We start from the raw sequence: 14,983 nt of genomic DNA on the forward strand, positions 1-14,983 counted from the left end.
GTTTAGGTTGATATTATAAACTACAAATCCGTGAAAATGGACATTCCTAATAACCAACCTGATTAGTGATTACACCGAATGTGACAAACAAAATTTTACTACAGGGCCTCGCGTTTAAATTAAGTGATCCAACGCAATTACAAGATAAATGGAATTGAAAATTTTGTGAACCGCTGATTCCTGTCATGTTGTTCATTCTCTGCAATCTCTTTCAGAGTAGTCCAGGACTTTTTCCTTTTCTGTGAAGCACCGCTTTGTTTTTCTTTATCTGCTGGGGCTGAGTTCACCAGCTTTTCATCTGCTGATTTCTTCGGTTCTGGTTTTTTCCTTTTTCTCTTCTTACTATCCAATAATTTTGCACCGCTGTTGGCTAGTGAACTTGATTGGGTAACTGACAGAGAAATACTGGTATTGCTTACTGCTGGTGAAGGTACTTCAGCTGTTCTGTTGACATTGCTTGGATTACTTTTCTCCATACATGTTTGTGATGCAGAGTTCGTGGAGTCGGCTGTTCTGGCAGTTTCAACATCACTGGAATTGCTTTTCTCCGCTACACATGTCTGTGATGCAGATTTAAGCTTGGAAAAACTGGGCTTTGGAGGAGCCAATTCTCTCATATACCCTTTAGAAGTTCCTCGCTTTAGGTTCCGGTGAGAGCAGAAGTGGCATGTGTAAACAACATTATTCTGTGTGGCTGTCTTACTTTTGCTGTGCCTTCTAGTTTTGGCTCGATTTTTTTCAATTCGAATAGTGCAATTGATACCAGGTTGGAGAATTGTTTCACATCTGTAAAAATTAGATGGAATTCACGAGTCAGAAGTCAAAAGTCACAGTATACTTGTATTTTATTGCAATAAAGACCTTATAATCAAACTAACAAGATCGGAGAAACTTGCGAGATCGTAAACAAAAACAAGCCAAAAATCAAGATGTCTGCAAAACATCAGCACAACGGCACCGAATACTAACAGAAGGTCATTGCCAATTTTACTTTGCATGGAAACTCATTAACTTTGGTCCCAAATTCAACATGTCTGTCCCAAATTTGATGCCACATAGAGTTGATCCCCCTCCTTCCAAAAACTAGGTTTGGTAGATTGTTGCAAGAGCTGTATTAGAAAGAGAATGAGTATGTTTCAGGAAGTACACGGGATGTTGAGATTATATATTAAGTTTCACTAAAAATTGGGTTAGAGTAGGTAAATAATTTTATTAGAAAGCTAAGACTGGGGCAGAACTTCCTTTTTAAGAGGCAACTAGTTTGAGAGTTGAGACGGGTCAAAAAAAGACTATATTTCGATTTATAATGACATGGTAATGTTCTTCGGAAATTGGAGCGTCTGTAAAAGAGAAATCTAAAATAAGACGACCTCTATATCACCATTCATTCTTGTAGAACAAAAATGTACACTGACAACTAGACAACTAATCAAATAGCTAATCGTAAGGCTTCATCTAAGGATCAACATCATAACCTAATTGTGAAAAAATCAGTGAAAACGAATGGGGGATCAGTTTTATTTGGCCGTTTTACCAAACTATAAAAGAGCCTACGCCTTCCTTTTTGAGAGCTCAGCAACATGGCAAAGCATGTACTGAAGTGTGTAAGACATTTTAAGACGATACTAAGTGATTGTCATGTTGCTGTTTTTGTAGGAGCTCTGTGAACAAAATTATATCAATCACCCATTTCCTGTTTTTTGTTGTCCAAATTGGGCACCAAATTTGTTCCCCCTCCTTCCCTATTGTCCTACCCTCAATTTGGGAAACAGCATAAACACAGCCTTAAACCCTACAGAAGCTCATTTACTAGCAGAGAGCCAGGGTCCTAAGCTCCAAAGATTGAGCCCTAAGCAAGTCACAATCTATTAACTAACTCTACAGTACTGATGTCTTAGCCTGAATGTTTATGTTGACAGACTTGACACAATCCAAAATAATAATCTACTGAACTTCAAGTAATGCATCTTACAGTTCAATGAATTCTATAAAGAGCTACTCTTGTGAGGGATTGTCTTTTGGTGAGACGACATCAAAACAAGGAGTCCATATGCTAATAACTGTATAGTCTGTATTAGCGGGCTATTTAGACCATGTATAAAGAGCATCTCATGGAGAGACCGTCTCACACAACATTTTGTGTTCTATACAAGCACCTAAAGTTCCAATAATAACAGCCTAGTGAGTACTCCCTCTGTCCATTTGAATTTGTGATATCAAACTCAAAGGGACAATGAGTAATAACATTCATGTGAAATTAAAATTACAGCAATGCCACAATCAATCCAAAAACAACAAATGTAAATCATAACAGGAATTAGTGAGCCTTAAAATTTCCCTCTTCAGTTAAAGCACACTACAACCAAACAATTTTTCCAGCAAGTCCAGAATAATTTCAAATATGAGCATCAATTATTCATTACTATAAGAAACTTTTCCCAATACTCTCTCAAACACCCCCTTATACTTGCCCAAACATTTCATTATACAAAAATTTTGCTTTAAATTTACAGTGAATTATTGTTAAAAGCCAAAATTGAAATAACATTAATTTCTTGAAGCAGAAAAACCGCAACTAAACCTCAATATACACCCAAACAACAAATTGAGTAATATTCAGTATTCAACATTCATTTACACCTAAATAAACCAATTGAGCAATATTCATTAATTAGGGCTAATCCCACATACAACAAAACAACACGCAAAGTTTCAAACAATCAATGGTATGCCCACTTTCTTCACACACACAAAAAAAAATCATCTGGGAACATACACTTAAAATCTATAACCCCGAAAAACTACTAAAAAATCAAAAAGGAGACAAAAGAGATCACCTTTGGCAAGAAAAAAGAGAAGGGCCTGGAGAAATTCCTAAAGACTCCCCAAATTCAGCAAAACGACGACCAAAAAATGCACCCAAACAACCCATTGAAGGTTCATCGTTGCATTGAAATGGTAAAGAAGAAGAAGCCCACTGAGCCAGATTCTGAAAGTGATTAAGTTTAAGAATCGATTTAGCATTATGGGATTGTTTCTTTCCACTTGCTTGTTCTTTAATAGAAAGAGATGAGGATGATGCGATACTTTTACCGTTATTCGCTTTCTTCTTACCTCCTCGCTTACCCATCTTTGATTAGAAGTTTTTCAGTTTCTGTTGGGAAATGTGTTCGGTTTTTGAGGGTAATTTTAAGTAACTTAGGAGGTGTACCACATCGGAAGATTACATATAAATGTACTTGTTTATAAGTTAAATTTGGACTAACTTAATTGTGTTCGTAGAAAGGAGAGATGGTTGGCATCTCCCCTGACAGGGACGGGAATAGCTTTCGGGCTTTTCTTGTAACCCATACACATCCGGTTAAGGCTACCCACATTTGGTGGATCTCTAACCCAATTTTTTTAACCTTAGTATTTTTGATAAAAAAAATTAATTTCTCTTTTTAGAATTAAAAAAACTAAGAGCTCCAGAAAATTACTCTCTTTTAACACCCTCCCAAAATTATTGATTAGTCTCCAATATTGGATATTTTATGTTAATCATCGAGACATGAGACATTAATGTTAAGAAATTTATAAAATTTATCTTACAAAATTTAAGCCTTCCAAATTAAGTCAATTTAGACTTTAATGTTTAATTATACCGAAAAAGAGCTTTTATTATTTGGGCTCTTCATTTTATTTTAAAATTTATGTCTGATCCATGACACTCATATATGAGTTTGGAACTTGGACGTTTTATTTTTTTGGTCAAAGTATTACTTTTCATAAGCCAAGTTAGACACTTAAACACGTATTCGAATTGGATATAGTCAAATAGGTATAAGAGTTTGAAAAACATTGAAAAGAATTGGTATGGATAATATGATTGTCTCACATCCCAGCAACTAACTAGGAGCACAATTCAATGCACAAATGAGAAGCTGAATATGATGGGCATAGTTCTGTTTTATCCATATCCAGAGTCATAACCAGTTACATGCATTGAAATCCAATCAAGAACAACATCCTTGCTAAGAAAGGTTTGAATATCTTCTAAATTATATATACACTTCATATATTTATTATGATCATAGATTCTTCATCTAGTCGCTGAATATTGATGCAAGAAACTCAAGAACATTAAGTATTAGAATGGAGTGTGCGATAGTGAGCGCTCCTTTCTTAGTGAAGTGTAGTGCTCAAACATCTCATAAGTCCTCCAAGGCATCAAATTTCAAGCTTCTGAAAACCAATCATCTACATCATAACACAAACCAGCAAGATTCGTGTTTAAGGTCGATAGTCCCACAAAAATTATACGTTCTTAGAACGATGAGCTTCATGAATTCTGCTCTGCTGCTTGTGATATGGATCGGATGTATCCTGTGAGCTGTCTTCATCATTCTCATCCCTTCTAATATGTTTCCAGCAGATTTCTCCGTGCCAATGGAGGAAACGATCACAGAAATGTGTTCCACATTTGGCGATTTGGACGAGTCAGAAACCGAGGTGTGCTGAAGCTGCAATGGATAGTATGCAAAAGAGTGCTTCTTTTGGAAGCATGAAAGTAAGCTATAAGATTCAAGATCGTGCAGCGGCTACTACTGTGTCTGTGTCAAAGGGGGTTAAGGGAGAAGAGCAGAATTAGAACCCTTATCAGTCATTGCATAAACATTATCTGAATTTTGCATTACAATGAAAAGTGAGATACAATATGTTGTGGAAAAATTCCGGCAACCAAGGGCCAATATAATACAAAAAATGTAAGGTAATATAAACAGCTTTACATTCTTCGTTTAGGCTGTTAAAACAGGTGAAGGAACCCTAGATTGAATCCATGATACTATATCTTCTCGAGTAGCAACAAAACAACCCGCTCTGTCTTCACTAAGCTTAAATGGGGCGGACAATTTCTCTATATGAGAACCGAAGGCACTACCTAGGCCTTTAGAGAACTTATGGGTTCCTGCACCTGTATAGGCAGAAAATAATTCAGGCAGTGCCTCTTGGCGCTCAATGATATTTGATAGGCTTGTCATCCACTCTTCAAACGCAGTGTGAGCCGCACCAACTGAGAGTGACCGTACATTCAAGCTCCATTCATCAGCTGTTTTTTTGTGTAAACCAGGGTATAGTCCAAAAATGGTTCCCAAATATAGAAGCTCATGAGCTCTTTCTTGTAGATTTCTCATCCTGCAGATGTCGATCAAGCAATTACAAAAGGGTCTTCGGGATTCAACTTGTGCATTAGTTAGTATAGCCTTGAACTCCTCCTTTAACGTCTCAAATGTAGTTACGTCTTCGTTCATCAAACTAATGAAAGCAACTAATTTTGGGTTAGCTTGTCCTAAACAAGTAAGAACCTTATTAGCATCTTCAACGTCATCACAGAAGGACACGACAGAAAGCAAGCAGCCACATAGTCTATCATCTGGCCTTATACCTCTCTTCATCGAAACATCGAAAACTCTCACCAAATCATTAATTCTCTTGCTCTTTCCTAAGCACTGAATCAGACAAGTACATCCCATGACATTAAGATCAACACCCACTTTCGACATTTCCTCAAACAATTCCATCGCCCTATCAACCTTTCCTCCACTACCATATACGTTAAGCATAGCCGTGTAGCTAAAGCTATCGGGCCTGCAATGCTCAGACTGTTTCATATCGTCGAAGAGCCTTTCAGCCTCCTCTTCCAATCCAAGGTCAGCACACATACTCAGCAATGTGTTATACAAAATGAAGTCCATAGGCCATCCATTTGCTCTCATTCGCTCCCAAAGCTCCAAAGCATCAAGACTCCATCTAGCCCTACCATAGACTTTGACAAGGGCTGTTAAGGTTTTCTCATTCGGAGTAACACCCGAATCAACCATTTCCTCAAATAAACTCCTCGCCAAGCCTGGCTTTCCAGCCTTCCCCATTGCCTCCAATAAAGTATTGTAAACAATCAAATTAGGCTGCACCCCTAGAGACCTCATCTCTTGCAACACAAACTTAATACCATCATAATCCCCTGCTTCACCAAACATCTTACAAAGAACAGAAAAGGCTATATGATCCGGAGTCCACCCGCTCGCTCTACCTCTTTCATACAAACTCATAACTTCCTCAACTTTCCCTATCTTAGCATACACATCTAAAACAGCTGAGTAAGTCACCTCATCAGGCATTACATTAGTTTTATACATCCTCTCAAACCATTCCACTGCCTTATCAAACAAATTACACCTTTTAGCACAAGTAATAATTGTGGAATATGTAATGTTATCTAACTCAATCTCATTATCTATCATCTCATTTGCAAGACCTTCAATGAGCTCAAATTGCCTACCAAACCTCAAAGACTTCATAGTAACATTGTAAAAAATAGTTTCCATGGGAAACAAATTTTTGGCTTTCACCCAATTGAAGAAAAGTAAGGCCTTTTCCCATGGTTTTAAAGAATTAAGCATCAAAAGAGCATTTTCTTTGGTAATTTGATGTGGGATTTCATCAAGAAGAAAAAAGAAAGCTTCTTCAGAAGAACACTCAGATTCATTAAGCTTCTTGGCAAAGAGTTTAAGGTCTCTAATTTGAGGATTATAAGAGAAAGGAGAACGTTTTTGGCGTTGAAGAGAAAGAACAGAAGGCTTTGGTTTTGTTGGATTAACCCAAACAGATTTAGGTGGTTTATTGAGAAGCTGAGCTTTTTCTTTGCCATTTTCTGCAAGAATAGTTGCAGAAAGAGGCTTAAGTTGATCAGAAAGAGAAGGGCTTTTCTGGGTTTCATCCAATTTAGGAGGGGATTTAGAGGATTTGCAAAAAACAGTAAATTTTTTGATTGGGTATCTGAACTTTTTAGGGAAGAAATTGGGATGTTTGGATTCTGAAGCAGTTGGAACATTCCTATTGTAACAAAGATCCATAGACATGGTGAGGGGAGCAGCCATTACAGAGATAATATAAACAAGAAGAAGGGAGTGCAATGTGTTACCTTATCTTCTGTAGCAATGTTGAAAAACCCTTCTGGAGAGACTTAAACCCTTCCACTCTGAAGTCTGAAATTTAGATAAGGATTAAGGAGTGACAACTGACATGGACCAAAAGCAGTGGCTCATAAGATATTTATACAGTACTTCATTGTTTTTCTCTTTTGACGATTTTGCCCCTAGAGTAAAATAAAACTTGATTCCTCTTGAAATTGAAAATTCTGTTAATGCAATCCAAGGTATTTACCTGAGTAACTATTAGGTATCTAATTAGTTGTAGTTGTGGGAGCTTATAGATGTATAATTCTAGTTTTTAGATATTTTTTTCTTCATTATAAGGTAGGCTAAGAGAAAGAGAGGGTTATAGGGAGAGAATAAGAATCGAATTTAAGTGGTGGTGCATACTTCAACTAAGATAAATATGATTCTTATAATAATTAGATAGTTAGCAGTTTAATGTGTTGTGCAAATCAATATTATTCATAAAAAATAACGATTATGGTAGGTGTTGGAAATGATATCTTATATGACTACTTTTATTTTCGAAACGACATGATTTATAATAATATTCTTAAAATAGCTATTTACATTACTAAACACCATTTTAAAAAACTACGTAAATTTCTTCGCCAAACACGCTCATAGTATAAGAGGTGCGTTTCTACCAAGATGGAAACGGCTTGTAAGTTGTAATATTAGAAGATAAAATCTGGATCCTAATTTTTCCTGTTGGTGCAACAGTAAGCCATGGTTAGTTGGTTACAAAGTTTTTAGGTAACAATTGCAAAACAAACTTTATTGCAAACAAGATTACTTTTGTGGTTGTTTCAGGTTATATTTTAGGCGCAAATAAGCTCAAAAATTTTTATGATATTTTACAATCGATATGAACTTCAAAAACTCAAATGTAAAATTTCACTTTGAGAATAAATTTTTAAATTTATGGTGGAATTTTAATGAATTATAGGGACAAAATAAAAACAAATTATTTTATATCAAACCACTATAAATTGAACTAATAAAAATTTAAATCTAAAGAAAATCTAAAATAAAAATTCAGTAAAATCATGTTCAACTTAGTGAAATCATGTCGAATTCAACAAAATCAAATTCAACTATAAATAAAAATAAGTTCACTTCAGTATAAATAAATTTAGTTAGCAAATAAGATGACCAAAAACCTTTTGTCAAGATAGATCATTATTAGAGGTGTTCAACACAACCAATGATCCGACATTTACCCGACCCTACTAACCAAATTTAATTTGACTCACATAAAAAATAAATTAACAATCATGTAAAAACCACATAGATACAAGATTCGATTTTCAACCAACACGAAAACAATCTGATCACCTGAACGAGCACCTCTAATTATTGTACACAATGTATTAGCTAATCCTGAAATTGGGATTAGATATCCAATAATACCTAATTAAACTTGAGAAAAGAAATCCAGGCTCAGAAAATAAAGGTTACAGAAAGGCAAAGGAATCAAGAGCAAATGCATGAAAAACAGAAGCTTATTATTAATCCATTCAAAATTCGACTAAAAAGGAACTCAATGGTGTGTTAGACTACAGAATATAACCAAAAGCCTAGTAATGGTGGAATCCTTGTCTTTAGCATACAGTCTTCAAAGAATACCATAGTATTTAACTGTGCTATACATCAAATTAAGTGTCTACTATATGCAGCTAAAAGAGTAACCATGGATCAATCTTTATAGACAACCTAAAACCTTTATGTATATTAAACTAGGATGAAGAATGCACATCACCCATCGTCTTCAGCTTTTTTAAGACCTCTTTCAGTGTATTTTCCAGTGTAGATTTCACCTCTAGAGTCAACATATCATCAGTCTGTGGCACCATCGATGTCATTGACTCGAGCTTTTGCTTGATGAAAGCAACTGTCGAAGGCGCACTCTCAGGTTTCACAGTAAGAGGTTTGTCGGACGATTTGACTCCTCGTGTTGCACTGGAAGATTTCATTTTCTTTCTCTTTGACACTGACACGGTGGATGATGAAGATGGCGAACTTGATACTTCAATCACATCCTTAGAATTCGACATTGGTTCTTTGTCTGTTGCGCTCCTTTTAACAGGCGTTGACTTGGGGGTACGCTGAGCCACCTCATTCAGAACCTTCCTGTCCAATCTATGCTTGGTAACAGGCTTAATTCTTGCTCTCTTTTTCTCGTAGGAACTATATTCCGATCCTTTTATGAAGGTTGAGCTCCTGTAGGACGATAGAAATTCCTTGTTTGATTTTAAGAATTTATCCGTCTTTATAGATAATGGGTCACAAGCAACAGAGCGGATTCCATGAAGCAACCTATTCAAAAAACCTATACTTTCTGAGGTATCATGAATGGTATTGTCACTCTTGGAACATGATGCCTCGGAGGATGTAGACTCATTTTCTAAACCAGTAATTATTTCCGTCAACGGTAATGTATAGGGATCTAACAAGAACTTGCCCAATTTCTTTTTTCTTGTAGAGATCTTCCCCGATCCCTCTTCAGCCATAGAACCATCATTAATTCTCAGGCTGGTCCTCCGTTTACTTAACTTGGCCGCCATGTCTTTTTTCTGTTGTTTTTTTGCCTCACTACCATCCTCCGCGACTTCTAAAGGTTTCATTTTTTCTTTCAACTTCCTTGCCCTTGATTTGCAACAATCTACCTCATGCATGGATGATGAACTTTCATCAGAAAGATTCTGCCTTTTCTTGCTAGATTTCACTACTGGCTTACCCTTGTCTAGTACCCTCAACAGCTCAGCAATGCTCCTTGTTTTCCTTCCTCCCTGTGGATCATCAAGTGGGGTCCGCGGCCTCCCTATATTTACTGGATTTCGACCTTCAATCCCTATGGAAGAGTCCCTATTCCCTAAGCCTTGAAAAGAACCTTCACTAGGTACACCTCCTGTATCCATAGGATCTTCAATGCCCATATGTACACAATGTATTGGTAAAGAGCGGCCGAACTTATGAAAAAAGGCCGATAACAGACTCTTTAACACTGCTCGCTCAAGTTCATTACTTAAATGACTAAACGTGGCCAAACTTCTGATATCAGCAAGCAATGCTGATGAATTAAACCGATCAAGTGAATGTACAGAATTTCCGTTCTTATGAACATAAACCCCTTCTTTAACACCACTATTTACAACAAAACGTAAAGAACTCTCGCTTTCTTTAGCTCGTACACAAGAACAAGTCAGTTGTAGCTTAACAATCGTACTGAATTCACTCTCAGCTTCCTTTACAGCATCGACAAAGGTACTCGAAACGCTTTGCTTTGATATCTCTTCAAAATTTTCCTCAAAAGGCCTCATTTCAGAAGGATCACACCAAGCAAATGAGCATTTCCCGAAATATGCAACAAGAAACCTCCCATCATGCTTATGCTTCAAAGCAAAATCGGACGCATCCAATGGGTCATAGATCCTTCCGGGCCACCAAGGATCATTCTTAGTCTTTCCCCATACAAAAGTCCCTATAGGAAAAGTATTTTTGTCTACATTCTCATCTTTATTCTCATTTTTGCTATCTTTATGATCAACACTTCCTTCACCCAAGACCTTTTCAACCTCAACATTCTTCTCTAAAACACCTACATTTCCTTCACCATCAACATCAATGGAATCAACATACTTATGATCTACTTCTACCAATGCTGATTGATCAAACCCATCTAGGGTTTCAGTTATTGGAATCTCCTTATCCTTCTCATCCATAAAATCACACTATGTAAAGGAAACCCAATTTATTTCAATCACAAAGAAACCCAATTCCATACAAAAATCTTAATCCTACACAAAAATCATACAAAACCCATAAATTAACAGAAAACCAAAACCTCATCGACATAATTAAACAATATAAACATGGTTAAATTCATAACCCATAAATAAAATAAAAACAGAAAGACAACCCACAAACAATTTCTTTTATTAATTCAAGAAGAGAAAGAAATAGTGATGTACCTGCAAAAAGAAAAAGAATTTCTTCATCTCCATTCTTCCCATCTTATATTTAAGAGTCATCTAAATCATTATGTCTTTCTTGCTGTAAAGATTAAAGTAGGAAACATTTCAGTATGAAGTTACTTATAAGTTTGCTTGTCAATTTAAAAATTTTCAGGTTGAATTTTGGGTATTTTAAAAAAATGGATATAAATGTGAATTTTGTATTAGACAGTAGTTCTTTGGACGTGGCTATGAGTTTGTCAACGTTATTTTGACTTTTTTTTTTTTACTTTGTAATTTCATTTTGATCAATATTTTTTGTAGAGCTGTTCAAAACAAACCCGACCTGAAAATTCGACCCGGAATCGAAAATTATCCGACCCGAAAAAATGTTAGTTTTTTAGGTTTACCGAACCGCAATTACCCGAACCGATACTTCACTCGAACCGTTTGATAACCGAAAAGGGCAAAATCGAACTCGAACTGCAACCGAATTTTATAACCGACATATAAACCTTAACCGATGTTACCCGAATTGAACAGTGATCGACCCGAGTCAATTCCGACCCGAATTATGCACGTAACCGAATGTAACCTGACTAAAACCGATTAAGATCAAACTATTTTTAACCCGAACTGATACAAACCCGATCGATTATTAATCGAACCGTTTTTAACCCGAACTGATACAAACCCAAACCGATTGTAAATCGAACTGTTATAAATCCGAATCAAATTTTCACCTAATTTTAGCAAATTAAGTCCAATTTCAGTTTTCTAATAATACGGAAAAAGGAAGAACACAAGTTCTATACAGAAGAGATTGCATACAGAATATATATATATATATATATATATATATATATATATATATATATATATATATATATATATATATATATATATATATATATATATATATATATATATAAACTAATTGAAATAAATTGATCTGCCTAATATTAGGGCTAGCAAAAGCTGACCCGACCTGCTAACCTGATCTGAAACCGACTCGAAATTAGCGGGTTTGGGTTTAGATTTTTGACCCAATTAATTAAATGGGTCAACCCGACCTGATCTGTTTATTAAATGGGTTAGGTTCAGGTTGAATATTTAAACCCAAAAAAAACCTGTTTAACCCATTTATTAAATTTAAGACGGATCAACATTTGCCAAATACTTCGTAAAACTAAGATAATACCAATTACCATGTATTGAGGGATTTGTCAGTTGAAGATGACTTTCAATAAGAAAGGAAGTTGTCAGTGGGATTTGTCAGCTGAAGATGACTTTCAATAACAAAGGAAGTTGTCCCACATCGGCTATGAAAGATACTAATAAAAGAAAAATCCTTTAAATCACTTCCACAGATCTCATACCAACTTACGCAGTCACGCCGTGAGCACAAAGCGAACTATTCTTTTGCCTTTTACTAAAGAATACCGTGTGCTCGCTGCATTAAGTGGCATACATTTATTTTTGGAGGAAGCCTTTAATTAAGGTTAAATGTGTCAAATGACCTGAAATATATGAATTTAATGACCTAAAAAAAAAGTAGGTTAAATTGGTCATTAGCAGGTTGATCCGATCTGCTACAAATCAGGTCGGGGTTTCAATTTTTGACCCATTAATTAAATGGGTCAGGTTCAGGTTCAGGTTAAGGGTTTATTGACCCATTTTTATATGATCCGAACCTGAAAATGACCCAACCCGACCTGTTTGACACCCCTATCTATTATATCTGATAAAACAATCGGTAATTATTTTTTGTAATTAAATGAGCATACATCAATTAAAAACCTGACTATTAACTTATTTCGATATTGACCCGATCAATAGTTATCCGTAACCGATAACTACTCGAAAAATAAAGCTCGAACCCGATCTGTACCCGAAAAAACCGAACCAATTAGTAATCGATGACAACCCGAGACCGATTGACACTCGACACGAACTTCAACCGACACCGAACTGATGCTAACCCAATAGCTTGAATAACCGATCTCTAACCGACTCGACCCGAGTGTGACCCGTTGTAACACACAGCCGAAAAATAACCGATCCGAAATGCAACCGAACCGAATAACACCCGTCCGAAACCGACCCGATCAACCGAATGAACACCTCTAATTTTTTGTTTATAAACTAAATTTCACATATTTTATTAATTTTTTCTACCTTTATTCTATGTCCATATAAATTTCATGGAACAAAGGAGTAATACATGCTCTCTGTTTCCTTATATTCTTCCCATTTAGAATATTCTATTTTAGAGAGAGAAATTTAATTAAGTTTTTTAAAACATATGTAGATGATAAAATATATCCATGTGAAATCTCATTAGATTCGTCTTAATGTATACTTTCTTATCATATATTGTTAATAATTTTTTATAATGCATATTTAAAGATATTGATGTTCAAAAATTACTTTGAAAATTATGCAAAAAGTAAATGAGAAGAACAAAAAAGAACGGAGGGAGTAATAACCAAATATTTTCAGTTACTCTTATATATTGCATCAAAGTTGTGCATCAATAAACAAACTAGGTACTTACCCGTACTATGTACGGTATTCAAAAGATTTTGTTATTAAGGATTTATAAAATATTTTGAACCAATGTTGTTAAATTACAAAAAAAAAAATAAAGGTTTAAGTAATGAACGTGATTAAAGAATAACAACACAATTATGTATATAAAAATATATAAGTAACAATACAGACAATTAAATTGTATTATTTTTTATCCCACAAAAAAAAAATTCATTATTTAATTATTATACATGAAATAAATTATTATTTAATTATTATACTCAAAAAGTCAATCTATAATTTATGAATCATATGACTTAGTTTTCTTGATTATAGACCTCTTCTACAATGAAGATCTGAGTGAAACTAAGAGTCAAAGCACATACAAATATTAGCAATAACTTATGAACAATATAACTATCTTTTTTTTTTTACAATAAAAGAACCATGATCTAGCACCAAATAATCCAAAATAAATCATGGAATCATGACAAAATATTAAAACAAATCAATAAAAATGTGTTTTATATTATGTAATTTAATTTCATAAAAAAATTTCATTATTAAAAAAATGCAGTTTCATAAAAACAAATTGTTTTAGATGTATTTAATTGTGTTATGGTAATATTTATTCTTTTATTTATTTATTTAGTAATTTGCATCATATTACCAAAACACCCTTTGGCCTTTACAGTGGACTTTGACTGTTGGTCAATGGGCTTTCTTTTGGATCTCCCATCTTCCCTAAATGGCCCATAGGGTTTCTACTTCCAAGATACCTTAACTTCCCTCCTTGGAAGTAACTGCCTGTTTGACCTAACTTCCCACTCACCCACATTCTTTGATCATCCTTCTTCCACGGTAGATAATCGCCCACCATCTTCCACTCTCCATCATAACCACCAGCTGCTGCCCATTACTCCCATGATCATCCACTCCTCCTCAGGAATAACTTCCTTTCCATCATTATAAATAGGGGCAGCCACCAAGAAGGAAGGATCATCTGAAATATAGCCTTTATAATATCATTGCTCTCACCCTGCTTCATTAACCTACCCAAACACTAGCAATCTCAATCCCGACATCTCTTCTAGCATTCATTCTATAATCATTCATTCATTAATTTCCGATTTACGTTCTAACTTGAGCGTCGGAGGAGTTTTCCGGGAGATCACCCCCGGACAAGGCTAACGTGTTGTGTTGCAGGAATTCAGGTCGCTTCCTCCTACGAATCGCTGCTCCTGACAACACTTCCACCTGTGGTATCTTAAGTGTCTTCCACTTCCTCGTTTCATTACCGAAACAAATTGCATTTCAATTTCTACACCAAAAAAGATAGAATATAAAAAACTAATCATAAGTTACACATACATTAAAATAAAATTGTACCAAATTGCAATTATATTAATCTCAATCTAACAATTTGTGTATCAAAATAAGAAGAATAAAACAAATAAAATAACAAAACTCATCACTCCTTTATTATCATATACTCCATATAACACCAAAACCAAATCTAAT

General features: G+C 35.2%; 3 protein-coding genes and 2 non-coding genes across 5 annotated transcripts; 2 read left to right on the forward strand and 3 right to left on the reverse strand.

The window, feature by feature from the left end:
• Window positions 1–18: 18 nt before the first annotated feature.
• Window positions 19–3,176, reverse strand: LOC130800741 (uncharacterized). Its single transcript, XM_057664349.1, has 2 exons — window positions 2,838–3,176; window positions 19–786 (listed from the first exon to the last, which is right to left on the reverse strand). Exons 1-2 carry the CDS (start codon window positions 3,128–3,130, stop codon window positions 138–140), a joined length of 942 nt encoding a protein of 313 aa, XP_057520332.1. The 5' UTR covers window positions 3,131–3,176; the 3' UTR covers window positions 19–137.
• Window positions 3,177–3,272: 96 nt separating this feature from the next.
• On the forward strand, window positions 3,273–3,404 carry LOC130802006 (U6atac minor spliceosomal RNA). The gene has a single exon (XR_009039725.1). It is a non-coding gene; the product is annotated as a U6atac minor spliceosomal RNA (small nuclear RNA).
• Window positions 3,405–4,645: 1,241 nt separating this feature from the next.
• LOC130800742 (pentatricopeptide repeat-containing protein At5g46580, chloroplastic) lies at window positions 4,646–7,058 on the reverse strand. The gene has a single exon (XM_057664350.1). The coding sequence runs from the start codon at window positions 6,915–6,917 to the stop codon at window positions 4,779–4,781; it is 2,139 nt and encodes a 712-aa protein (XP_057520333.1). The 5' UTR covers window positions 6,918–7,058; the 3' UTR covers window positions 4,646–4,778.
• A 1,414-nt stretch (window positions 7,059–8,472) lies between these two features.
• Window positions 8,473–11,078, reverse strand: LOC130800743 (PWWP domain-containing protein 3-like). The gene is made up of 2 exons (XM_057664351.1): window positions 10,949–11,078; window positions 8,473–10,774 (listed from the first exon to the last, which is right to left on the reverse strand). Exon 2 carries the CDS (start codon window positions 10,697–10,699, stop codon window positions 8,714–8,716), a length of 1,986 nt encoding a protein of 661 aa, XP_057520334.1. The 5' UTR covers window positions 10,700–10,774; window positions 10,949–11,078; the 3' UTR covers window positions 8,473–8,713.
• A 1,241-nt stretch (window positions 11,079–12,319) lies between these two features.
• LOC130801966 (U5 spliceosomal RNA) lies at window positions 12,320–12,435 on the forward strand. The gene has a single exon (XR_009039688.1). It is a non-coding gene; the product is annotated as a U5 spliceosomal RNA (small nuclear RNA).
• Window positions 12,436–14,983: the final 2,548 nt, after the last annotated feature.

The sequence above is a fragment of the Amaranthus tricolor genome, chromosome 15 (genome assembly GCF_026212465.1).
Source record: "Amaranthus tricolor cultivar Red isolate AtriRed21 chromosome 15, ASM2621246v1, whole genome shotgun sequence".
Taxonomy (NCBI): domain Eukaryota; kingdom Viridiplantae; phylum Streptophyta; class Magnoliopsida; order Caryophyllales; family Amaranthaceae; genus Amaranthus; species Amaranthus tricolor.

Excerpts from the sequence above, each read along its gene's own strand:
- LOC130800741 (XM_057664349.1), bottom strand. The coding sequence starts at position 3,130 with ATGGGTAAGCGAGGAGGTAAGAAGAAAGCGAATAACGGTAAAAGTATC. Across the intron at positions 787-2,837 it reads TCTCTTTTTTCTTGCCAAAG|ATGTGAAACAATTCTCCAAC; the intron begins GTGATCTCTTTT and ends TAATTTTTACAG.
- LOC130800742 (XM_057664350.1), bottom strand. The coding sequence starts at position 6,917 with ATGGCTGCTCCCCTCACCATGTCTATGGATCTTTGTTACAATAGGAAT.
- LOC130800743 (XM_057664351.1), bottom strand. The coding sequence starts at position 10,699 with ATGGATGAGAAGGATAAGGAGATTCCAATAACTGAAACCCTAGATGGG.